At 39.8% G+C, this 27,883-nt stretch overlaps 1 protein-coding gene across 5 annotated transcripts in view; it reads left to right on the top strand.

Annotated features, from left to right (window-relative positions):
• LOC144215399 (glutamate receptor ionotropic, delta-2) overlaps window positions 1–27,883 on the top strand; it is a 230,902-nt gene that overhangs the window by 12,914 nt on the left and 190,105 nt on the right. For 3 of the 5 annotated variants that reach the window (XR_013330421.1, XR_013330422.1, XM_077744289.1), the window contains exon 1: window positions 12,355–12,433. The exons of 1 other annotated variant lie outside the window; for it this stretch is intronic. Coding sequence is in view for 2 of the 4 variants with exons in the window: in XM_077744289.1 (XP_077600415.1) it covers window positions 12,373–12,433 (61 nt within the window). In the remaining 2 variants the exon portion in view is untranslated. Of the gene's footprint in view, window positions 1–12,345; window positions 12,434–27,883 lie in introns of those variants that run through there. One more of the 5 variants, XM_077744288.1, reaches the window with a different exon arrangement.

The raw sequence follows: 27,883 nt of genomic DNA, 5'->3' as shown, positions 1-27,883 counted from the left end.
ATTCCAGAGTACACCTTACAGTGGTCCATAGACAGTCTTAGGGCATACCTAGAAACAGACATCCATTCATACTCGCAATCTGGCTGGCAAGAAGGTCGTATTCACAACAAAAAAATGGACTACTCTACATAAGTTACCACTAATTTTAAATGTTTTTATACGCCTTGTACATGAATCCTCCAGTAAAAGATTGCTGTAGTCATTGACAACATCTTTTCTGCACCTCCGTTGCTGCCATTAAGAGATCCAAAAAAGGACAGTGATATAATTACCGTTTGAGAGCTGGAGAACACCCGGCGCTACTTCAATAGTGTGGCTTCAGGCAAGGATCTTCTACCTCTTTTCTCTTGGTCTTTTCTTGGAAACTCACGACCACCACCTCCATCGTTATCTCCTGGTTTAACAGCATGGACGGGGGGCGGGGGAGAGTATAAATGGATTTAATTTTATGGCTCACTTCAGAGGACTTCATTTTAGGGCCTGACGCATGATTGAAAGGAGAATCTATAACTATTTAAGGCGGGTGAAATGGAATTGGTGGTGGTCTGCAGTTGTCATTTTGAAATATGGGAAGAATATATTGGACATACTGTGTATAAATGCATGATGTATATCCATAGAGGATTCCATTCCAGCTTATCTTTACATTGCAAACATTTTGCCTGTAGTAAAAAAAATAGCATTTGAATAGTTGGTATGTATATGTCGTGATATTGTATTGTGGGAATTATCCATACCGCCACCAGCGGGAATCAAACCCGGACCTGCCCATTCTGAAGTTGGGCGAGTGAACCACTACACTAATAGATGGCTTGAGTCAAATATACATTTTTTTTTTATTATTATTTTTTTTATGTTGGAAGTTTCAATAATTGGAAGGCCTCCATGATAGTATATCATAAATCATTTAAATCATGGCATGCCATATGTGAATTAAAATTGAATAGCTATCTATTTAGTCATAGGTGCTTTTTCTTAATCAGCACCCATTCACACAGCACATCGCATGACAAGCCTTTTAACGAATGCCTTTTAATAATTTATTTATTTTTAAACCAATGTACTTTTATGGGTGCGCATCCAACTAAAATGATCGATAGCTTCATTATTTGGATGTTATTTGTTGGCCCAGTTGACAGCAGGCACACAATTATTTAATTGCCCTTCCCTCATTTTCTTTTTTTAGATTCATACTTTTTAAAACATCAAATAGTAATTAGTACTGAAAAGCAAAACATGCTATAATGGCTTTTCAAAGGCTATGAATGACTCGGTGTAAACAAATGGTTTATTTCTCGAATTCTCTGTCACACGCACAAACCAAAATCAGCCTTTGTTCAATACAACGCACTCTATTCCCGAAAGCTGCGCATGTCTGCTTGGGCATAAGATGCAAAGCATGGATTTTCATGTCAGCGCCAACCTCTTTGCACGTTTTGGAATTAAGCATCCTGTCGAATGCCAAGATAAGGGTGGTGGCACAACAACAGAATAAAATGTGAGCTTCGGGGATATGTCTGTGTTGAACCATCTAAAACAAAATCATTTAAAGCATTATTATAATATTATTGTAATATCATCCTTATTGTATTTTTTAAAATTATCCCACTGGCCTGCAATGCCCACTTCCCAGCAGTGAGCTTTAATCTAATCAGTCAATTTGATTTTCCTGCCTCTGGAGGCCAGCTTGTAGTTCCTCACACTTTACACATGCCATTTTCCCAGAGAGTCATTCATTCATTTTCTGAACTGCTTATTGATGAATGATTGACACTAATATGTAAAGGACATCATTGAAAGTATAGTGATTTTGGCTAACATGACATCAATCATTTTTATTCCCAATATATATCATTTGGGGAAATGCATACTGAACTACAGACAACGTTGACTACACTCAACTGCTTTTGTAAATTATAATACAAAACATTGTTGTGCTGTTGTTTGATGAAATGGAGGCAGTGAAGTATGCTCTACCATACATTCTTTGTAACTGCTGGCTTTGTTTTTTTTGTTTGTGTGGATATCTCATACAAAGCCTGACAAGTGAGACACACACCCACACTAGCAACAAACAAACACACACACACACACACACACACACACACACACACACACACACACGCAAACACACACACACACGCACACCGAAGTGCAATAATAACCGGTTGTGACAATGTAATGTCTGCCTTCACCCCCCATTTTTGTCATTTCGGATGGCTTTTTCATGTAAGACAATTGGATGTTTTCAGCAAGTCCACTTGACAATACATCTCACGTTCTAAAAATGGTTCCCCACTTTTTTTTATATTGACATTTCAATTTTCACTGAGTGCTTACTGATCCCTATTCTAGTCAAGTCACATTTATTTGTATATAGCCCTTAAAAGGAGAGAAAAATATTTATCATCTGCATATAGGTGGAAAGAATCTTGGTTAATAAATTGAAAAAATAAAAACAGAATTTAGTTTTCTGATGTTTAACAGAGTTGTTGGAATTTGTAATCAGAATTATGAGTATTCTTTGCACCAAATTTTTTTGGTACTTTAACTACTCTTACTTTTGTGCACTTTTGGGCTAATCTTCCCTCCTTTGGTCTTTGTTAAGATGGAGAAAGCTTTCTGCCATACTCAATCAAATATCAATAATTCAGTTACAGTTATTAGGCTTGTGTCAAGAGTCACTGAGATACATAACTGTGTATCATCAGCAAACTATGAAAGTTGACTTCATGTCTCCTGATGACACTGCCAAGAAATAATTTAAGAAGGCTGTATCTATCTGTGCAGTTTTTGACTTTTTATTTCCCCCAAAAATGGATCATGCGTTGTTATATTTGCATGCATACATTGAGAGGATTAAATGTGAAATCTGCACATCTTTCAAAGTTCTTTTCTTTATTGATGTATAATGTAGTTTTCCTTATCAAATAAACCAGGAAAAGGAACAATGCATTTGCCTGCTGCACTCCAACAGCAAAACTTTGTTTGAAATGAAATGTCAAGGCTAGGTCGTGTCCATTTTATATCAGGTATGAAAATTGATGGTCCTTCCACAAGGATAATGGTCACTTTTTATACAGCAAAATGAAATGACGCAAAGCCTTTTTTTGTGTTGTCTGTAGCATTGTACTTTTCTCTGTAGATTACCCAAATATATCTATATCAATAATGTACATGGGAGAGATTTCATTTATGAATATAGTCACTCACAGGGTGGACTTAATATAGACACATTGTTTTTATTATTGCAGTTATATTATGGCATAGACTATTCAGTGAGTGTCATGAGTCTGAGCTCTTATTTGTAAATAAGTCCTCTTTTACGAATGTTGCCACAAAGTAATTGTGGGCACCCATCCATGCTTTTCTACGCATTTAGATTTTGATGGGTGTACGTGATTATTAATTAATTTTATCATGTACTTGCCTTACATGTGCAGTGTGTTAGATGGCCAGAATGTCTGAAGGTTCTCATTGGGTGTGAATCACATTGCAATTGTAACAATGGTGGAAAAACCTCTTTTGTATTTGATGGTCTTTTTTTTTTTTTTTGGAGTGGCATATATACAATTTCATTAACAGCATACAGTACATACTTAACCCCCTTTTTAAATAGGCTGACTGACTGATTGGAAGTCAACTCGAGGTCACATCTTGGTTGAACATGCTCTAATGGCAAAATTCTTTTCAACATTTTCCAGGGACGGAGTACATTGTTTGTGCCCGGTTTCATGACTACAAAGTATAAAATATCAGTTCATCAAGAAAAAGTATGTCGCGTTCAGAGGCAAAGCTTTAGCTTTGACTCAAGTTGTAAAAAAACAACGGCACCAATGAGATGTGTTTGACTCCACAAGAGACTGTTGTAGTGAACAGCATGCGCAATTTGGTTCAGTTCAGTGTTCATCCACCGCACAACAATGAAACATGCAGTTTCTTTCCACACAAAACTGTGGGTGATGCTGCCAAAGCCCTGTTGAATTACTCCACCAGACGGTGCAGATGATCTACATGAACAGAAGTCTGGCTTTAAGGCATTAACTTCTCTTGCTCCTACTCTTGTTATGTTGTCAATTTCTCCAAAGTTGGTGGAATGGAACATGTGAACAATTAACTCCACAAGGAGGTACAGTCACAGGTAAATAGTCACGAGATTTGCTGACAACTCTCCATGATGACATTTAATCACATCTGATCTAATCTTCAGAATATTGGCTGGTAGAGCTAACTCAAGGGAGGCTTGGCGTATTCCACTTTAATGTTGCTGATTTGATTAATTGCTACAGTATTTTCAATTGGTCAATTTATTTTTAGTCCACATTTGTGACCATTTACTCATACTCGTACTACAATTTGCTACTTGTCTGCAATGTGTTCTCTTGTCATTTTTTAGACACTTGATGTAAATGTATTATTAATTCATATGTATTGCTTTCAATTCATAGCTGTCATTGCACAGATGCATTATATTAAGTACTGTTGTATGACTTTGGGGTTTAGGTTATGTTGTTGTTATAGAGGTGTGTGTGATTCCATACCATTTGTGGCTTGTAATAGCTCAATTTGAATCTCGTGTTATTTAGATTTTTCTCTCTGGATACTGCAATATGTGACTAGATTGATAATTTCCAGCCGAACACCTGACCGACAGAGTGCCACAGCAAAGTGATTGGGAAACCCTGGTCTAGCCTACTTTGCTAACAGTAACAATTGTAATTCAGAGTATTATTTGGGTAGTAAAGTCACATAGTACATCACCCAATCTAAATAATGTTTGCCATTTTTTTTTGTTCATCTGGGAGTATATAGCTGTTACGACTCCCCCTGGGGTATGATATACCAGGGAGTCGCAACTATCACAGCAGACAGGTTCGGTCAAAGATGAGTTCGGACACACATTGCAAGTAGCCTTCAGTTATTTTTATTTACAATAAAGTCAACAAAAATAGACTACGGGATAACATAGGGGAAGCACGAGATATTAAAGTGGCACCCTCAAATAAACACGGTAAAACCCCCTCCCAGACAGGTGTCCAAATGAACACCCACAAAAATACAGGACCGAAGGATGCCACCGTTAAACTGATGTAATATAATCTAGACAGGGGAATAACTGTGTCTAAATGCACAAACTATATGTATACCCAAGGGTGTCTAAACTTATCTCAAGTCCCCCTATGCAACCCAAAAATCATTAACAACACATACAAAATATAACGGAGTAACATACTCACAAGCCTGCAACTCAGCAAGGCAAGGGCCAGGGCAAGAAGGCAAGGTAAAAGGCAAGGGCTGAACTGACTACTGAAAAGGCTTTAAATAAGGGCAGGAGGGATGATTGGGGAATTAATTACAGCTGTGTTTGGCCTGGGCAGGGCTCGGTCACAGGGGTGGAGCCAGAGCTGGAGATAAAACACCTCCTACTGGTGTGTGTCCAGGCTGCCAGCCGTAACACCTCCCCCCTCAAGAGTCAACCTGTTGACGAAACCGAACCACCAACCTGCCCCAATCAATCAATACACTCCTGTTAAAACTCTCCTAAACTTGAGATAGGGCATTGTCCGGTGGGCGTCCGCGCCAGCCGATGACAAGGCGTGGCCGGTCTGGCGGGCGTCCGCGCCGGCCGGTGATGAGCCGTGGCCGATCTGGCGGGCGTCCATGCCAGCCAGAAATGAGACGAGGAAGTGGTCGGTCCGGCGGGCGTCCGCGCCGGCCGGTGATGAGCCGTGGCCGATCTGGCGGGCGTCCATGCCAGCCAGAAACGAGACGAGGAAGTGGTCGGTCCGGCGGGCGTCCGCGCCGGCCGGTGATGAGCCGTGGCCGATCTGGCGGGCGTCCATGCCAGCCAGAAACGAGACGAGGAAGAGGTCGGTCCGGCGGGCGTCCGCGCCAGCCGATGACAATGCCTGGCTGGTCTGGCGGGCGTCCGTGCCGGCCGGTGATGAGCTGTGGCCGATCTGGCGGGCGTCCACGCCAGCCGAGGACAAGGCGTGGCCGGTCTGGTGGGCGTCCGCGCCGGTCCTCTAAGTTTTGGCCAAGCCCCCTTCCTTTAGGAGACACTAGAATTTTAGAACGGTCAGGCACCTTACCCTGGTTGTTCGGAGGGTCGCAAACTCCCTCGTCCAGGGGTGCCAGAGCTTTGCCGCTCTTGCAGTTGCCGGCACCATCATCCAGGGGCGCCGGAGCATTGCTACCACTTCTGGGCGGGCAGTCGCTGGCCAGAACGGTGCTTGGCAGAACAGTGCTAGAAAGAACTGTGCCTGGAAGGCCGGCCGGCACCGGAAGCCTGGTTAGTGGCTTCGGCACGGGTGCGACTGGCGGCCCCAGTGGCGACAGGAGTACTTTGCGTGGCCTCGGCACCGAAACTTGGGGTTCTTTCTGCAGGCTGATCCTCGCGGCGGGCATTTTCTTCATGCATTGTGCTATTTTATTTCTTTCTTCGAATGCGTTTTCCTTTTCAAGCCACTCTTGCTCCAATTTTTTTCTTTCTAAATTGTCCTGCTCCAAAATATTTTCTCTTTCAATCAGTTCTTTTTCTTTTCGCTCTGCTTTCAAGGCCTTTTCTCTTTCTAGTCGATCTTGCTCTAAGGCCTTTTCTCTTTCTAGTCGATCTTGCTCCAAGGCTTTTTCTTTCTCTTGCCTCTTAAATTCCAAAACTCTTTCTTTCTCAAGCCGTTCTTGCTCAAGACGTGCTTTCTCTAGAAATGCTTTCTCTAGACGTGCAAGCTCCAAAGCTTTTTCTCTCTCTTGCCTCTTAAATTCCAAAACTCTTTCTTTCTCAAGCCGCTCTTGCTCAAGACGTGCTTTCTCTAGACGTGCAAACTCCAAAGCTTTTTCTCTCTCTTGCCTCTTAAATTCCAAAACTCTTTCTTTCTCAAGCCGCTCTTGCTCAAGACGTGCTTTCTCTAGACGTGCTTTCTCTAGACGTGCAAACTCCAAAGCTTTTTCTCTCTCTTGCCTCTTAAATTCCAAAACTCTTTCTTTCTCAAGCCGCTCTTGCTCAAGACGTGCTTTCTCTAGACGTGCAAACTCCAAAGCTTTTTCTCTCGCAAGCCATTCTTGCTCCACACGTGCTTTCTCTACACGCTCTAACTCCAAAGCTTTTTCTTTTGCAAGCCATTCTTGAGCTACACGTGCTTTCTCTACACGCTCAAGCTCCAAAGCTTTTTCTTTCTCAAGCCGTTCTTGAGCTACACGTGTTTCCTCTACACGCTCAAGCTTCAAAGCTTTTTCTTTCTCAAGTCGTTCTTGAGCTACACGTGTTTTCTCTACACGCTCAAGCTCCAAAGCTTTTTCTTTTGCAAGCCATTCTTGAGCTACACGTGCTTTCTCTACACGCTCAAGCTCCAAAGCTTTTTTTTTCTCAAGCCATTCTTGAGCTACACGTGCTTTCTCTACACGCTCAAGCTCCAAAGCTTTTTCTTTTGCAAGCCATTCTTGAGCTACACGTGCTTTCTCTACACGCTCAAGCTCCAAAGCTTTTTCTTTCTCATGGCCAAACTCAGCCACGGCCTGTCCAGGCTTTAATTTGTGATTTCTGAACTTTTGGCGGTACGCCTCAGGCACCAGTTCGTAAACGCGCAACACTGCTCTAGCTACCTTATCATATACCAACCTGTCTTCTATCGACAGTGTACTTAAAGCTTCAAGGCCTTTCCCTGACAGTTTCCTTTGTAAGACTAGAGCCCAGCCCTCTTCTGGCCATTTATTGGACAGTGCTATCCGTTCAAACGCACCAAACCACGCCTCGACGTTCGTCTCACTGAAAGGCTGTACAAGCGGAAGGCTTTCACTAACTTTAAACCCCCTACTTTCTACCATATTAGTACTCTTTAAGAGTTCAATCTCCCGCCTTTTTAGTTCAATCTCAAACTCCATTTTCTTGAGGGCCAGCTGATGAGCATACTGAAAATCAAACTCCATTTTCTTGAGGGCCAGCTGATGAGCATACTCCCTATCCCTAGCCTCATTTTGCATACGTAATATCTTTAGAGCAATGGGGGCATTTTCCCCAATAGATACAGCACCATATCCCTCTGGTTTTCCTTTTAAACGAGCCCTGGGATTTATAACTAGAGCCTTTACATTCAAGGTGACACCATCCCTGTCTACCTCATTTTTCTCCATCCTGCCTGATTCCTCAGAATCGGCCAGAGACTGAGAGGAAACACCCGCAGATGCTCCTCCTGTGGCTTCTAAGTACTGCGCTGCTATTAATATATGGATAACCTCCTGCTTCAATTCAGCTAGCCTGGTAGTCCTGGACAGAGTGAACCCTAGATGAGCGGAAGACCTAACAGATCTCTCCTCTTACATTGGTCAACCTGATCTACAGTGCCAAGTTAAAAAAAAGGAACTCTTCCGCATCAAAGTCCATCCTGCTAATTACAGCACTACACTAGACTGAATGATAGCTATTAACTGTGCCTACCTCAACTCTGCTTGCCCAGCCTTCACCGGCCTACTGCACATGCAGTCCGTACCACCAATGACCAAACTGCTGCTGTGATAACAGATCTTAATGATCTCCCGGACGAGCCCCCACTTGTTACGACTCCCCCTGGGGTATGATATACCAGGGAGTCGCAACTATCACAGCAGACAGGTTCGGTCAAAGATGAGTTCGGACACACATTGCAAGTAGCCTTCAGTTATTTTTATTTACAATAAAGTCAACAAAAATAGACTATGGGATAACATAGGGGAAGCACGAGATATTAAAGTGGCACCCTCAAATAAACACGGTAAAACCCCCTCCCAGACAGGTGTCCAAATGAACACCCACAAAAATACAGGACCGAAGGATGCCACCGTTAAACTGATGTAATATAATCTAGACAGGGGAATAACTGTGTCTAAATGCACAAACTATATGTATACCCAAGGGTGTCTAAACTTATCTCAAGTCCCCCTATGCAACCCAAAAATCATTAACAACACATACAAAATATAACGGAGTAACATACTCACAAGCCTGCAACTCAGCAAGGCAAGGGCCAGGGCAAGAAGGCAAGGTAAAAGGCAAGGGCTGAACTGACTACTGAAAAGGCTTTAAATAAGGGCAGGAGGGATGATTGGGGAATTAATTACAGCTGTGTTTGGCCTGGGCAGGGCTCGGTCACAGGGGTGGAGCCAGAGCTGGAGATAAAACACCTCCTACTGGTGTGTGTCCAGGCTGCCAGCCGTAACAATAGCATATGGCTTTTGAAAAATTTTTACCCGTTACATTCATTAAATGTTTAATGTTCTGAAGTCGGGTTGATTTTAAGTTCAGATACAGTATTTATCATTCCTTGAGACGATACATTTTTCCTTACATTTATCCAGACACTTCACCCTCCAAATAACACATACTAATCAAATTCACTGCCAGAGCAGGAGCCAGGGCAGCTTTGACAGCATTAGTGGGCCTATCGCTTCTTCTCCTTCTTCTTCCTGTCCCGTTCCTTGAATGCATCAGTCCAAGGGCTAGCTGAAGGCTCCCAATCCTTCTAATCCCTAATCCAACGTCTGAGGCCGATTAAGAGGAGCCCTTCAGGAGGGCAGTGGTGTACAAACACTTGATTACATGGGAGGGAGAGGGCAAATAGATGTCGGGAATTACTGACGGCGGGATTTTCTCAGAGTATGAAAAATGAAAGGTTAAAGATTTGAATCTGTTTATTGAAGGCCCATGATGAACCTAAAAAATATTTACAAATATATGTAAAAATAATCTAAACACTAAAAAGCCTACAATTTTAGTTGAATTGGATGACCTACTCGAGTAAACCCAAGAGGAAGACAAACTCTATTCCATGGCATGATGACCCAGGATCTTACTTTATTAATTAATTTTTCCCTGACTTCATTAGGGGCAGCAACATAGTAGCTCAAGCTTTTCATTGGTTTGACAAATGTATCGTACTAAACAGCAGTAATTGCATGAATAAACATTTTGAAATTATGTTATCTACTGTATGCTTAATTCGATACATTTTAGAACCAGGCGGTATTTCTCATGGGCTCAGTGCTTCCGTGATTCTAATGAAATTCTAATCAAATTATCTTTGCATTTCCCTGTTTAGCATGTTTGAAAATGATTTACTATGTGCCTCATTTAAAACAAAAATACATGGTGCACACCTAATCTAGCCCAAACAAAGAGCAAAGTGAATAGGATAAAGATGACACTTTTGCCAATGTCTGATCAGTTAGATTATATTGCTGTAAGAAATGTTTGCTGAATATTGGTTCAGATTTTTATGCCAAATCTATCTGTGAAGATGCATCTATTTTCGGAAGCCTACATGGAAATGGGTGTATTTTATCTTTCCATAAACATTTGATTTATATTCATCATTCAGTCCTTATTTTCCATAGACAGCCTGTGTGCTCTGGCGTGAAATGGCACGCCAATGTATTTTTGTGCCAATGCAGCCCATGCCAGGCATGTGTCTTGGACAACCAGTCTGTATAAAAATAGGCGAAATCAGCACTACGAGGCTCTGTCGTATACATATTTATTCTATTTGCTGTCCTTAAACATGTCTAATTCTAACTATGCCTTACTAGATCAAGTAAAATCTATTGTTTGAAGTTCATTGCATATCAGAAATACTTTGATAGTCAGAACTGCACCAAAACTAAATACGGTTGACCATCTGTCTGGACTGTTGGTGGGAAATGCTTGTTCCTATCCATGCTGACATTGTCTGACCACACAGTTTACACAAGCCCAGGGTTTGTCATTCATACATGCGAATTACTCAAATAGGCACATGGACGGAGTAGTATTAAAACTCAATTTGGGCGGCCATCTGCCTTCAACCTGTTGTGGAGATTTGTTTGCTTCTAGCTAAAACAATCCAACTATAAAGTCACAATAAACTGCTGGTTTTTGATTGTGCATGATGAGACTTGGCAGAACAGCAAGCAAGACTTGTGTGATGCATATAGGCGGTGCAGAGGCCAGTTCTTACATGGGAAAAGCAAATATTCTGATCTTGCTCCCCTTTACTTGGCTGGCAATCAGGTTTATCCCACCTGGCATGTAAGACCAGCACATAAATGCTCTGATTTACCTGTAAGCTTAATTATTAACAATGTGGAAAACAAAAGCTTCAATTATTTTATGTCACTGTTCTTGCTGATAGTGTTACCATCTGCCTCTAGTTTACTATTCACTCAGCTTTGTGAGAATGAGGAAAAATCTTGTTTGTAGACACAGACAGTCAAAATCTGTCTTTTAATAAAGTCTTGTTTACTACAACCATCAACACCTTGTTTGTCCAACCATTGTTAAGGTGTTTAAATCGTATTGTGGGCACCCGTTTCCCCTCAATCTGGTGTGCGACTGACTATCTTGATCCACCACCTCCTGAGTCACTTCAACCGCACGGTTAGTGTCAGCCACTGGTTTGTCTTTCTCATAGGCATAGCTATAATGGGCACTTTGACAAGAACAAACTTTGACACGCAATGATTCTCAGTGCATGGCAGTCATCTGCCTCAACCATCGATAATGGAATCAGAGAGAAGTATAATGGATGAAAGAAGGGTACGCAAGCATTCCCGGTCCTCCTCATCCATGTAATGCCAGACCTCTCTCTTTATGTCTCTTTTTTCCTTTTCTCTCTCTATCACACTCTCTCTCTTCTCCCCCCTGCACGCACAGGGAGAGAACGCACCTCCCCTTCTCCATCCTGTGTGCACGCCAGGGCTTAACGCGGGTCCCCGCATACCGAGTGCGGAGCCTGAGCGAGGTAGCGCGCATCATCGCTGCTTTTCTTTATCTTTTGGGATCCTCCATCCTGGTCTGGAAAAGAGTGTATGCTGTGCAGCCTTTTTTCTCCTTCTATGAGCATTTTTCTCTCCTCCAATTTGGAAATATGCCACATGTTCCATCCTCGGACTAAAAGTGTGCACTCCAAGAGTGACTACAGTGAACCGATGGGGGAAATAAAAATACTGGAAGTTTTGGTGCTTGGATCGCATCATTGAGTTTGGATTTTGCTGTGCATATGAAGAAGGGACAACAGTGAAGCGTGAAGCTCAAGCATCCAAGGCTTGCAGATTTGTTCCTTCCTCCCTCTGCTGCGTCTCGCCGTCTGCGGCTTTTGCGCCTTTCCTTTTCGCCACGATATGATTTGACAACGGGGAAGACAATCACTTAAGTCATCCTCTTCTTGCATCTTTTTGCATCCCTGTGAAGACTGGGCTTGTTCTTTATAGATGGACTAAAAAAGAAAGGAAAAATACAACAAAGAAAGAGAGGACTAGTGTTTTTTTGGGGGGTTTGCTCTGCTTTTGAATAGGGAGGAGACTATCTATTCATCTTTTCTATCCATCTATTTGGACAACATGAGAGTTCTTTGGGTTGTGTTGCTCATGGCTGTGATTTGGAGCCAGGAGTGGAAGTGTGCGCTCTCTGACTCCATTATCCACATTGGTGAGTAAGATTTACTGCTAGTATCTGCTATCATTTAGTCTTGGTTTAGGACCCCAAATTATTCATGGGTGCATTCTTTCAGTAGAAATTAAATGGCTCATATGCATCAACTTTCCATTTTAACTTGCCCGTGAACTTCAACGCAAATCCTCATAGAGGATGTCGTGTCTACGCGGATCGATCAATGTAAAAGACCCGCAGGGTGCGACGCAGCCAGAATTTTGATGGGGTAAAAAACAGGTGGTTTCCTATTTTCATAAAGGAAATCATTAAAAGGGTACTATTCTACATTTTTAAGAAAAGCTCTAATGACAAACGCTATCTATTGCAGGCATCCGCAGTGCCAGTAGATAGACTGAATGAGGGAGAGGAATAAATCACGTCTGGCTGTCTTTGCTGCCTCCAAAGTGTGGCACTGTTGCTTTAGAGCAGAGGGTGTTGAATCCAAAGCCCGTGGGTCATTCGCCGGCCTGGTGGAGGATTTGATCTGGCCTGCTGTACACTTGAGGAAAAAAAAAGAATGAATAAAAAAAAGCGGGGTTAGTCCCAACTTCTTGGTTGATGAGTGTAATTTTAGGTGGTGTATCGAAGGTGGTAGAAGGCAGTAGGTGTGCATAAGGATTGCACAACTTGAATAACATAAAGGGAGAAGGAGGTTGTGTGGGAGAATACCATCATGAAGATAAGCAGCTTCCATTCTGAAAGTATTTGGACTGAATGCCATGAGTGTTTGAGGCTATCTCTTGTGTTCAGTTCATTAGTACCTAATAGTTCACCTGTGTGAAGTTTGCATGTTCAGCCTGGGCCTGGGTGGGTTTTCTTTGGTTACTCCGGTTTCTTCCCATACTCCAAAAACATGTATGGTTGGCTGATTGGACTCTCTAAATAACTCCTAGGTATGAGTGTGACTGGTTGTCTGTCCACCCGGCTCTGCCCCAAAGTCAGCTGGGATAGACTCCAGCACCCCCGCGACCCTAGTTGACCCTAGAATGAATCAATCAATGGTAAATGTTTCCTCAATGTATTGAAAAGCTGCACTCCACACCTTTTTAGAATGTTTTTTCCTATCAAATAGGGCAATCTGTCCACTGGTGTTGTCCTCCAAAATTTTACATCTGCCATTTGACAGTCACTGGTTGAAAAGCCTGACCTTAAAGGTATTGTTTTGCCAACAACAGATGTCATGATACTAGTAAAAATAGATTGTTTAACATTTAAATAAAACAGTATCTAAGCAAGGGTCTTTTTAGCAAATGTTAATATAATGCATAGTCGTCATAAGATTGCTTGATATTTTTTCCAACGCTGTTAGGAAGACAGTATTTGTAATCGATTCATTCCATCAGAAGATTACATTGATTTTTCTTAAAGTGATTATTTTGTGAGTGCTAGGCAAGTTATTAGCACAAGAGCTTGGCTGCACCCTTGTCCCCCTTTTCCCAAATGTTCGGATATCACAGCAAGACGAGGCAAAGCAGACATTACTAATCCAGCAGTTCAAGGGATCACCATGTGACGCTCTGGTTTCATCCCAGCAGAAGCGACATGTTCTGCAAGTGTCTCACCACACGACATAGAACCTCCTGACACTCTTACATAGAAGTATAATAAATCTCTTCGATGTAGAGACAGTGTAAGGCTTACCACCAATAAGGCAAGTCTGAAAGCAGGTCAAGGTCGACTGAGTTATTATTAAATGTGTATATCAGTGGCAGGCTTATATGACGGAAAATGGTGCCTCACCTACTTCAAAATCAAATGAACAAAGCTACACAGAGAAGAGATACAGTAATTCAGATTTCACATTACAATTTCAATTCAATCTATTGTTGCTGGCTAAATACGTGAATTAGCTATACTGAACTAAGATGGCTAGAATTGAGAGATCATGTTTCATTCCAATCAATGATAAAGCATACGCAATTTAATTCAAATCTGTTGAATCTTGGTAATTTACTCCTAAAATAACATTTCTGTTTCAACTTAAGTTAAAGGTTAATAACATTACACCCACAACAAAAATAATGGCCACAAGTATTTTTCTAAAATCTGTAGCGATGTAATTTCAACTAATTTCAGACAGTAATGACAATGATCTCCAATTTAAATCTAAAACAAGAAAAAAGATAATTTGTTTGTCTAGGAAACTGGAGCTACATGGCATAAAGTCAGCTGCTCTACGTGTCATTCATTTTGAGGCAGTTTATTAGTAAATTGTATATTCCTACCCTGTCTACAACTCATTGAAGCTATGCATTATGGGACTATTGAATACACAAATTTGTGTGAAGCCTGGTTTGACTTATTTGATTTCGGTTCCCTCTGATTTTTTTTCTCCTCTGCCACTTTTCCCCATGATCAATAGGCCATTTCCCTGTGATGCAAACGCCCTTTGAATCTCAACAAAAGGTTATCAACCACAAAAAAAACCCAACAACAAAAACTGTCTCTCTCCTTCCTTTGCCAATCCATCTATTCTTGCCTCCTCAGCACAGCAGCCATAAACCACATTGCACGAGAGGATTGTTTTTTCTCACGAGTGTTTCAAGGAAATGGACGTGACATTGAGGAGCATGTTGAGATTTTAGCATGGGGCACACCGCTTTACTCCACTCTACCCTATATGCGTGCGTGTGTGGCAAGTTGTATTGACTTGAAACTGCATGACAAAGGTAAAAAAATAGTAGTATAGGCCATAGCTGCATCACATTGACATGTCAGAAGTAATCCCTCTTTAATCTCTTTGTTGCTGCTAAAGATGGAATGAGAGAAGGCGAGGCCAGTATATCAAAGATGATGATGGGTTGGATGGTTATGAGCATCTCTTGGCTGTATTTGGACCCTAGTCCACCTATAAATTCAATCTTATAACCCTTTTGTATACCACTAGTGTAGTGTGGATAGTTATTGTTGTGCATTTATATTACTTACAAGCCATTTTTTAATAAAACGTGTTGCACTACTATCCAGTATCGTAAATTTCACAATCACCTATTATGGAATTTGATAGATATTTTTCTGGAATTTAAAACTTTTGTTTCTTGTCATTTACTTTAGAGTCTGATTGAATAGAATTTTGATTTATTTGAAGTTCTGTAGTTCTTTTTTTTTGTGGCAATGCAGTGTCAAGTGTTTTGAGCTGGGTGCTGTCTTTCTTCTTGGTGATCAGCATGCAAAAGAAGGGGGGGGGGGTGGACTTGCGTTTGTGCACTGTGTGCACTGTGTGCTGCATGGCAATGCCCCCCTCACCATTTGTCTTTATGAGGTCTGCTTGTATTGACACGTAGACAGCGCGGGAGGGTGAACGGCAGTGTGTTGCCTCTTGATTAGTTACACTGCTTGATTTATGCAGTCACATTAAATCCTCACTACACACTCAACAACATTTTTTTTTTCTGCATTCCACCACTTGCAGTGGAAAAAGCATCCTCTTCAGTACCTCTAAGCCCTCACACATTCATGTCCGTGACATTTTGAATACAGAACATTGCACCATTCATATTCAACATTTCCCTTGCTCCTAACTTCCTATCATGGTTTCTTTTACATCTGAAATGCCAAAAGCGCAGACTATCCAAATGGGAATGAAGTAAAAGTCATGTATTATAGCTGGCTTTGTCCATTTTCTCGAAAACCCGATTCTCATGTTGGTCTATGTTCAGATGTTATGATTTTGCTCATACTTTAAATATGGCAAGGCTCCCTTTGCATTGTATTAGGTCAGAAGAAACACTGACCTCTCCAATTCAAAGCTAAATATGTATTGTGCATTGGAAAACGTGATATTTGACCTTGCAGCCATGAAGTGGGTGGGGTATAATTGGTTTGTCATTTACCATGCAGAGGGTCACCCTGGACTTTTTACCTGTCAATCACAGGAATGACACTTTAACATTCACACTGACAGATCATTTTTCAGTGAAACATTCAGTAAATGTTTATTCATTCAATTCATCTTCACAAGTGCAGTGAGCACTACCTAAACATCAAAAGACCTGTCTTTTTCGATCATTCCATGAGAAATTGTACACCGAAAAAATAAGGTATGCAGATCACAAGGACTTCTAAGATGAGTTTCTTGTATACCAAGCCACATGCTGGCAGATGCAAAGTTTGAATCGCAAAGTTTATAAAGCATCCTTGGTCATTGCAAGATTATATACTCCAAAGTCCTTGGTGTTCTCTTGAATAAAATGAGTCTCCTTTGGTGTGGCCAGCATGCTGAGTAATTACAACAGAACCTAATTCTCCTCCATTACTGTCCCTTCTCACTTTTACCGATGGGTCCAATGTAGTTGGCTTTGCTCCAGATTTCTCTTTTATTTCGATGGAGAACACCCACTGCACAGCGGAACAGTGACCTTAGTCTTCAATGACAGAAAGTCTTGTTCACGACAGCACTTCGATTGCCATGTAGTTCAGAAAGAAATGTGCACAGTTTGAATGCATACATTAGTGAATGTGTAAAGTGAATAAATCCTCCCTTGTATGATGAGGACATTAAGCTTTCATTTGCCTATAGAGAAGAGTTACTGTAACCTAGTGAACATGAAGTTACACTATGCCTAAAGTGGGCTGTCAGTCCCTCCAACCCAAGCTTATATTGTAAATTTTGCCGAACACTCCGTGATGGCAACACATGAGCCATGGCGGCCATGCGCTATTTATTAAATGTCACATTTCTTGAGTTATAAGTCCATGAGTGCTGACAGATGCACAGTTCCATGCTATCTTTGACCGGAAAGATTTAGTGCCTCATATCTCTAAATACTCACAAACTAATGTTGCTGAAATGATTTTCCTTCCATGTAATTCCAATAGGTGGTTCATTTAACAAAAAGCAACTTTTTGCACATACTGTGTGATGTTTGGTGAGGCTGAGTAAGAGATGTGCATGGACCTGAAATCATTGAGGCACATCTTGTCTGCAAGAAACAGAGTGAGAAACAGACAGTGTTTTCAAATGATGCACAGTGACGTGGCCTAGCTGCACCCAGTATGAATTTGTCGGAAAAGCAGTGGCTGCACTTGTCATCCTCGGGTGACGATGTCCGGTAAAGGCACACCATTGCTAAGCTACAGCTGGCGATGCGTTTGGACAAGCTCAGATGGTTGACTCTCATTATTAACGTGAATTCTGTTCTGTCGCTGAGCTCTGAAGGCTCTCACGTAAGTAAGGAAGAGGTGGGGGCTTACCAAATTATGCTTTTCAAAGAGACTGAAGTTACATCACTACATACACGACAAAAAGCAATCATATACTAGCTAGTGATCTGCAGAGGAATTAGTTATTTCCATCATGGCAAAATAGTAAAGTAACAGTGGCTCCACTTAAAAAAAACAATTGCAATAGCCTTAAGGAATCCACTCACAGTTAATAATTTTAAAGTCAATATAAAACCGAATCCTTGAAATAATTTTCCATATTATATGAAATTTGGTGCTTGCACTTTTAAATGGTGCAAAAATGCAAATCTTAAAAGGCTCCATCTGCTAATTTCTCACCAGACTTCCAAAAAGGCAGTGATGTTTCATTTCCTACTCGGCTAAATTTGAAGTGTGTATGTATGTTTGTTCATCTCCAATGGCCCTTTGAATGACTGGCAAATTATCAATTCAAGCCTTTTATCCCCAGTCCACTAGGAAAGGTTCCAGCTACCTGTGACCTTGAACAGTGATATGCAGTATAGAAAATAGATGGTTTTCTCTAATGTCGACAGGCTTATATTCCTCACAATGATTGTGTGTCAAGATTTTATGTAGCATGTGCCATTAACTAATTCACTGTCATTGAAGGCCTCAAGTCCATTTTAATAGTGAACGATCACTGCCAGCACTCAAAGTTAATATTGATTTGAGGTCCCTTGCCATCAAAAGCAGTGAATGAATACAGTACATTGGTTGGTGGAAACATTGTCAGTTGAAGTTAATGCTTTGATTTTGGTTGTCGTCTCATCCCTGGAACTGAAATGGTGCATGGGTAAACATGAATCATCTAATTTGATTGTTTATATGATCTAATGTTGAATAGAGGTACAAAACTGCATTTCATTGCTTCTGCAATAGTGTATTCTCTTGTAGAGTGTGTGAAATTAATCATGTCTTGAAGGAATTGAGACTCAATTGAGCATTACTTGCCTGCAACCAGTAGAGGCCCTGTTGATTCAGTCTCAACTGGTTACTTGGTACTCTGGGTCCTACCACATTTCAAAAACATGCTTCTAAGGTTAATTAAATATACTATAATTTCACTGTTGGTGTGAATGTGCATGAATTACTGTCTGTCTGTAAGTCTCCTATGCTGGGAGAGATTTCCTTTTTGTGCATAGTGGCCCAACCAGAAGAGCAAAAATGTCATCCGTCCTACAGTCAGCAGGGTAGCACAAGTGAGAAACCCAGACAAACACACAGCTTGGTAGCTAAGGTCTTGCATTAACAGTGGATAATTCCTTGGATTGTGATATGTAATTTTTGATGGTATTCACTCTCAGGAAACACTTAACCTTTACTGCAGGGTTGGCAAACAAATACAAGTAGCTAGTCATAATTTGCCGACGCAATTGCACATTCACACATACAAGCTTTGCTTCCTAAGTGTTAAAGGTGTAATGCATATATTTTCCCAACCTTAATTACCCCCTTTTTGTATTGATGACACTTTGGTAATTAACATGCAATTAGTATAAAGAAACGACAAGGTGACACTCTCTTTGCAGCATATCTGTAAACATGCTGAATGCTGCTTTATGTCCTTGTGTGCACTTTTTACTCTGAGCATGTCGTATGTGAGTGTCTAGGCCTGGTGCTCATCCATACTTTATGCTACATTTGTGCAATAGAATGAATAATTACAACTCGTTTTTGCTTGTTCACGTCAAACGTGCAGCAACATGGCCAAAGGGTATTCTGGGTGTGCATTAAGTGGCTTTTACAAATGGTACTGTACATGGTAACTTTGTGTGGGAATGTCTACTTTGTGCATGTACACAATGAAAGCCTCTTCATGCATTAAGCATCGTTAACGCCCATTGGCAAGCAACATCTCCAAGAGGGAACTGTACATCTGCAGGCATGAGGATCTTCATGTATGTATCTGACCGTGATTGTGTCTATGTCCATTTGCGAGTGTGTGAGGGTAATTGCATAACTTGCTGGCAGCCCACTCAACCCACCGAATAATTTCCACAACAGCCAATGTTGGGTATGTGGCTTTTCAAAATTCAGTGCTGAAAGTGCCACATTGTGCAAGGAATATTGCTTTATTAATATCTACTTAAGTGATTCATTGGACAGTAAAACATGGAGATGTTGCCAGGCTTTTTTTGTTGTTGTGTCACAAACAGCAGCACACATAAATATAGAATATCAATGCCAGCTTTTGTTTATTAAACAGAGGAATACATTCAAACCTCCACTATCCGGTCTCATTTTAATCCCTTTATATCTTTTGAAGTAATATGAAGGCTTAATACAGAAATATACTTCTGACCAATTACAAAAGATAAATGCCTATTTATGGTGACCTCAGAGTATTGCAGTTCTGGGTTGGAATTGCCTTTGAATTTGACATCTTAATTTTTAAGGGGTAATATGACTTCATACCACATTTAGAAAGTATGCATTTCTCAGTTAAAATACAAACTTCCCATTATCTGTTGTAATATGTTTTTTTTTTAAGTCCTAGTGTGACCATCGATTGGTTAACATGTATGAGTACCCCGTCACAAGCTACAAGTCAACTTTCGGTCACCTTTAAACTTAAAAGGAGCACAAGCCTGAAACAAATGGAATTAATTTTCATCTAAAAAATAATCATGTATTGCTATGATGTGTGGCACAAGTTTGTTGTGCATGCAAGACACCTTGAGAGCAAAGGCAGGCTGGTAATAGCGTGATGCGATGTTGAGCACACACCAGTGGCTTCATTATGATCGCACAGTCAACCCCCTCAATCTGTGGGACCAAAACAACTTGGTGGTGCTGTTGCTCAACGTTGCGCTTGGCTGCGGGGAGCTGATAGATTATAGCTGAAGCCTTCATTTCCATATTATACAACACAATTATCGCATGACTGATGCGCACTCGGTGACTTTGCTCTTTTCTTCTTAGTTGCGTGCAGTGGGCGCAGAGATGCTGCAGCAGAATGTATGTAGTTACAATGCTGCAGCCACTTTTTGTGAATCTGTTTGTATAAGGTGATGTTCTGCATGATGCTTCATTGCACAAAATACTATTGAAGTATTTGGAGTCTTACACTCTTTCTTAAACGGCTACACAAGCGCGAGCACTTACTCTTGATAAGAATATAATGATTAAAAACACAAGAACAATTGTGAATTATCTAATTCTACTATAATCATGCCTGTGAAAAGAGAAATGTGACAGTCCCACTTTTTTGCAGTTAAAAATGAAACAACCAAACATGTTGATTTCTGGAAATCCCCCAATAGTTGAAAAGAAACTAGCCTATAATGTTGTGGACATTACAATGTCATTCATTCGTTCTCCAGCTTATCCTTACAAGGGTCGCAGGGGGTGCTGGAGCTTATCCCAGACAATTATGGAGTAGGCAGTCGGCACCCTGAATAGCTAACCATCCATTTGCTGGGCTGGGATACGATGTCATGAATAACAAATACTGGCCTCTATTATTTGTACGTAAAAAAAAGACTAAGAAAAAATTTGTCTATGCTTATGTTGCAGTCATTAATTTCTCAAATGTTATACTAGAAAAAAATAAAATATAATGAATAATTTGAAAATGTTCCAATCCCCCAAAAGATACTCATCAGTCCTGCAGATGGCAAGCAATTTGGTTTAACCAAATGGCTGTTTATGTGCATGATAAGAAATAACTAACATAGCTGAAAACTAGCTTCTCCCAGAATGAGATAACGATATCTGCAGAATGTGAAGCGTAATTTAACACCACAAAATGACAGTGCAAAAAATACCAAACAAAATCAATGTAAAAAGGTTTCATTTATATTGCCCAAAACAGTTGCAAATGCCTCAATAATGCTCTTGTAATTCCCCCTAAAACTGCAAAGTTAAAAGAAAAACAACGTTAAATCCTCTAAAGGTTGCGTCGTCTCAAATGAGATTACCGTAACCCACGTTGCGCTCTCCACCCCACCCGAACATAATTTACAAGTTGTCAGCGCTTCCGGAAATGCATATCTGAAATGAGAGGTGTTAAACCCTCAGCTAATCATTGTCGAGGGATGTCAGCATGTTTGTTTGTTTGTTTGACACACTTGGCAACATCTCTCAAAGCTACTTGCATGCACCCATCTGGATTGCAGCTTCGTAGCCAGGAAATTGCATGTTCCTTAAGGGTTTTAAACATGAACATGATGGAATAAACAGCACCAGCAAACATGAAACAAGATTCAGTATAATGCACTGAAATTTCTTTTTGTTCCCATTCATGTGCTTTGGGGGAGTTTTCCCCCATTCGGTGCAATATGCAAAGCACCATATTTAATGCTTATTTTAAGAACATAGGCTTTTGTTTTGTTGAAAAAAAATCCTGTGAGTTTTGATTTAATATGCACTTAGGTTTGTGTACTTTTCCAAAAGAGCAGTTTTATAGCACACCTAATAAAATAAAAAAGTTCACCCACTCTTGTATTAACTTGGATAACAAATCTCATTCTAGGACTTTAGGAGTGTGGAGATTGGTCCTTCAATTTGCTTTCCACAAAAACCAAATCAAAAGAAAAGCACACAAGTTCCCAGTCAGCCTCTTTGCATATACTAGACATGCTGCCTTTTCCCCCCTGCAGTTCACTGAATACCCAAAGCTAGGATTGCTAGCCATCCCTTGAAAAACAGAACATTCCATTATTGAGAAACAAAAGTACACATCAATTGTAAACTCCATATGGAACGTACTTTATCCCATATTATCCTTAAACCCAAAGTGAAGAATCCCTAATTTGTATATCTAACAAATACTCACAGGGCTTTTCCTGCAATCAAAATAGCACGGTAATCGCCCACAGCCTGAATGATTGATATCACATAACAAAAAGTTTCAGCTTTGTTGATTGAGCGGCTGATGTCCGTCTCTGTTAGCTACATATTTTAACTCCAAATGCAACCTTGTGCTATATCGGGGCACTAGACCTACAGCACTGTATTAGAAACACACAAAAACAATACCGAAGAAGAAACAGATCAAATGTTTTTCCTTTTCCTCCCCACTGGTTGGTACTATTGATTTTCAAGTGGAACGTATAAATAAATATATATACAACAACAACAAAAAAACATCCAGCAATAGAATACCAGATAGGTGAGGGGTCGTTAGAACATATACTTAACTCTTCTTCCTGTGTGGAGTTGGCAACCGTTACTCAGAGCAACCATGAAAAAATGCACTATGATTCATCATTCATTAGCAGACAGCACTGTCCATTATTTGGCTATGTCGATATATTTTTGAATTCTGGAGCTTGTGTGTAATTCCCTTTATAAATCTCCAGGCAATGCCTTTGGATGTACCTTTTCCATTTGGCACATGGTAAAGAGCACTGTAATGGGTTCCAAATGAGTGCGCACTTGCAGGTCGATTTAAAACTTCATTGTTATTTACAGGAATGGATGCCACAAAGAGTATGGTCAAAGAGGCAAGCATATTGATTACGGCTGCACTTTTAAGATGCTTACACACTTGCTCTAAGAGTTACAATGTTGAAGCTCAAAAGGCTTTAAGTGCAACTTGCTTCTACCTGAAACAATATACCATTATAGAACCAGATGTGAGTTGTCGTTGCCCTTGAATAATCTGCATTCTATTGCATTTTTTATTACATGAATACAAACAGACTTATGGAATCCAGAACATATTAAAACTTTTCAGGATTAACCATCAATGCATGAATCAAACGCTTGGACAATGCACTTCAAAGCAATCGGAAGTATTCAAGACAATCTATCTTATTGTTCTTTATTTTTGGTTAAATCCACCATCATCTCCAAGTTCTTTTATCAATTAGCTTTCTTTAAAAAACTATAGAGGATGTAAATCTTGACATTTGCAACTTGGCTGTCTTTTGGCATCGTCGCGAATGTGTTGTGAAATAGCAGTTTTCTTTCCCAAAATTACTAAAAAATAAATGAATGTTCATTTTTGTACAACCTCACTTCTTTGTTTTCATCGCCCGTAGAGGTCTGAAGCTTCTCTGGAATTAGATTGTTCTACATGGAAGTTGTTCACATGAAAAAAATATATATTTTTAACATCTTTTGCTATAAATTACTGTGGTGCATTATGGCCCTTTTTTTGCAGAATGTTGAAAAGGTCAATTATTCAGTTTCCTCGCATTTTACTCTTCTCTTTGTATTCCCCTGCAAATGAAAGTGTTTTCACCACAAAACAAGAAACTCGAACAATGTGTATGATTGATGATAGTCTTGTCGCATAGGTTTATATTGCTACAAAGTATTATCCCCAAAGAAAACAACGAAAGTACAATGTTTTTCTTCATTGTGTAATTCTATTTATAGAACCTTCTAACTGAACATGTAAAAGTAAACTTAAATTATTGATTTCATTTTATGCACCGTATGAGAAAAGTTGAATAATGTATGCACATCACACACTTTTTGTTTCACACACATCATCTGATATCATTAGCGGCGAGCTTAACAATTCACTTGCAAGGCATAATAGAACACCATTCGTCAGATGAATATAACAAATTAAAAGACAGCACATTGGACCTGGAAAGCCAGAGTTTGCCAATTTACTTTTTGTCAAATGTTGATTAGCAACCTCCCCTGTTTGACATTTATTTTTCTCATGATATTGCGTTGGCGATCCAAAATAATGTTTAAATGAGGGCAAGAGCTTCATATGATCAGTCTATAACCTTTTTTAACAGGGTACTTTAGTAAAGCATGTACAAGTATATAAATGTTTTTAATTCATTTTAAGTAAAATGCTAGACAAATGTCATAAGTTTAAATGTATATGTATTGTAAATCAGCCAACGTCACCAAAATCAAAAACTTAAGATTGGGTTTCTAACTATAGGTGTAACAAGCAAGTTTAATTTTTTTGTGCTTAAAATATATGATGATTAGGGTTGGGCAAAAATCACAATTTTTCAAATCCGGATTCATAGTGTGGTGATTCTTGCAATGTAAGATGTAGTGAAACACGCTCCAGAAATAAACAAAGCGGTATAAAATAGACATTTGTTTTTATGTACCACCATACTGTACAAATATAAATGTTGACTTAAAAAAAATAAAAAAAACAATAACCAAAAAGGCATTTTTCTGGGAGGTACTTCTGTGAACAGCGGGTAAACCTGCTGTTTGAGTGTGCATGCTGGGGCTACCACCCAAATGGATAGGACTCTGATCTGATGCTGGTTTCTGCTCTGTATTGAGGCACACACTCCTAAATTTAATTTGCTCAGAACAAAGAATCATATGCACGAGACAAAATGCTTAACATTTTCTTTGTTGGCTCTGATGGCCAATTAAAATATGAAACTGCAACCCTCAGTAAGTTAATTCAGACTGAATTTAATTACTTGTCCATACTTATTTCATTTCCATACTGTAAATATTTGCATAATATTCATATCAAACTGATAGCCATGATTCAAGTAGATTTTTGTTGTTTTTGACAGTGATTGTTTTTACCTTTTTTTTCATAGGCATAGATATTTTGAAAAACTGTCGTATTTGACCAAAATTATTTGCTAGTTGCATTAAATCAAAAGCAATAGCACGTTAATCCGTATGTAAATGTCTGATTCAATTACTCTGCGCTATCCTGAGCACAAGTCTTGTAGCTAAATCTTAAAGAGTTAAGCTGAAAATCCTCTTTTCGTCCGTGGGCCTCGGCTCTAATCATTGGGATATTGTTGTTTTTGCTTTCATGAATTCGATTCATTTTCAGTGACCTTTTCCGTATGATTGTGTCGATGAGACAATGAGGATGAGTGGGTGTTGTTTTTTTTTCTTTTTCATTTAGTCTGCTTACATTCGTATCAAATGTCTTGGATAAATGTCACTTAAATTCATTTTAAACAGCTGGGAGAATGAATTCATTAATTTTCGGTGTCTTTTTCTAATCAATTTTATTTACATTTAGTCAAATCCTTAAAATATAACAGTCAGAATGATTAAGATTCCAAACAAGGACTAAAAATGTATTCAATAACATTAAGAATATTTTTATAGCCGCACATTTCCAAACAATGTACATTTTAAAGATGGCTGTATGGGCATTATACTTTTCATTTCCAGAGTCAATTATAATAGTTCTTCCATTCCTATGACAAATACATATGAATCCTCCCATACATTGACATTCTGAAGTTGTGGACTTTTTCCAATATATTTTGCTTTACATCAAGAGTAGGATGATGTCCTCACCCTTGTAAGTTACCTGAGATTGTTACGTTACGCAGTGACATATTAACCAGTGTCATAGTCCTTAAGTCATTTCTTTCGTTGGCATTTCTGCGCAGGGACCACTTCCTCAGCATTCGTATGTCATTTCTGTGGGGGAATTGCAATTTCTGGTTACCTCAAGCTGTTGGCTTTGATGCTGTGTTCAAAGATGATATGTATTCAGAGAGGAAATGGGCTCAAGTAGGAAGAGGTCACAACAATCAAATTGGAAACTCAAGTGGAATGCCTCCATTGCATTAATAAAATAAAATGTGAAAAATAAAAAGTCAATTTCATGTGTATTTGAGGTTTATAATGACATGCTTTGAAAACCAACAAATTCTACTTAGCAGTTTTTACATTGGCATCTTAAAAAGCTCCTGGTGATAGCAAAGAGACTGAGTGACATGGTGTACCAAGCTACTGAGTACTGGTATGACCTTTTCATAGACCCTTGTAGCCAACACATAGAGCATGCGTTCGTGCGCACGCCCAATTTGGTTTGACTCTGTAGTATTTCATGCTTTCCGATGGCTGTCCAGTGTGCGTCACCCTCGGCAACTGCACCAAGAAAAATACGATTGTCTGTCCTCATATTCTGCTCCTCTACTGAGCAGTGCAGCCATCAGATGGACTGTACTGTGTTTGTGTTGCTTTTTGAAAGACGGTCAGACAAGTGACTGCACTTATGATACACAGAGGCATGACTTTATGGGAAAATATAATTTTTGCAAATGCCATAAAACAAATTTACAACCATACAATTGAGTAAGTTTGAGGGTTTAGATGAATGACAATGGAATTATTCATGAAAGATCTTATTTTGTGTAATGATTAGGTTTCAGTCGTAAAAGTGAGAGGCATAAAATGTGATATAAGTATGCGGAGAGGTGCTGAGCAATACATAATGGGCTTCTCATCAACTGGGATCATAAGAGGGGTGCTGTAATGTGAGCTAAATAACCTGGAGGTTGATAGAAGGAAGAAAATAAAACAAATGAAGAATAAGTAATTGATTCATTCATGTCGGAATTGGTAACCTAACTGTCAATTACTTAAACTCCTCTGTTAAATATGTTTAATGTCTCCTTCCTTACCCATATGATTTTCCCCCTCTCTTTCATTTTAAAGTGCTAAAAAAGAGATGTTTCCATTGTGCATAAAAGCATGGCACTTGACAATAGCTATAGTTTGTCTAGACATAAAAATAAAGAGAAAACATGCCAGCATTAGTACTGCATTTCACTTATAGAAAATCAATAGACAACTTTTTGAAACCGTTTTTTTTTTCTTTTGCAACACCCACACATTGGTGCAGTGTATGCAGATACAGAGACATTTCTTCCCTATGACCGTTCTCCAGTTTCATCCCATATCCGAAAAACATATGGTAGGCCGGTTGAACTTCACCCACTTCCCATAGTTGTGGGGTTGGCTCCAGCACCCCTTGACCCAATGAGACATTTCATGGCCACATTATTAGAGTTAATAAAATGTATTTTTTTTTCTTGAGGTTGAAACAGGGAGACAATATAACAAAGGCTAAAGGCCGATGTAAAAGAGAATGGAAACAAGAGAGATTAGGACTGTGCGGATGCCTAGCCCAGCATGCACATAAGATGAGCTGTCACATTAGATAGCACACGAGTCCGTCACTATGCATAATTTCACAAAAGTAGTCTCACAATCCTGAACTGTGCTCTGCTGGCAGCAGCTAGTGAAGTGAAAAGGGCCACAGGGCAAAATGAGAACAGGAGGCATAGATGACTCGTGGATCTTCCAGCATACTGAGAATACAGAAATGCTGTGTGTCAAACCCGAGAACTTCAAAAAGCCTGTCTTCCCCAATGTTTAAATGTTTGAAGGAAACACTCAAATATATTATTGCAATACTATTCCATGGGTTTCTAGACGTTTATTTCACAGGGAGCTATGTATTTTTTTTAGTAGAGGATAGCTGAGGGTAGTAATTGTGTTTGTAGATCTTTGCTCAGATCGTTGTTTATGGTGACTTATTCTGAATGTGGGAAA

The sequence above is a fragment of the Stigmatopora nigra genome, chromosome 22 (genome assembly GCF_051989575.1).
Source record: "Stigmatopora nigra isolate UIUO_SnigA chromosome 22, RoL_Snig_1.1, whole genome shotgun sequence".
NCBI classification, from domain to species: Eukaryota; Metazoa; Chordata; class Actinopteri; order Syngnathiformes; family Syngnathidae; genus Stigmatopora; species Stigmatopora nigra.
Note: the sequence above shows the minus strand (reverse complement) of the source record. Positions and strands in the feature narration are given on the sequence as shown.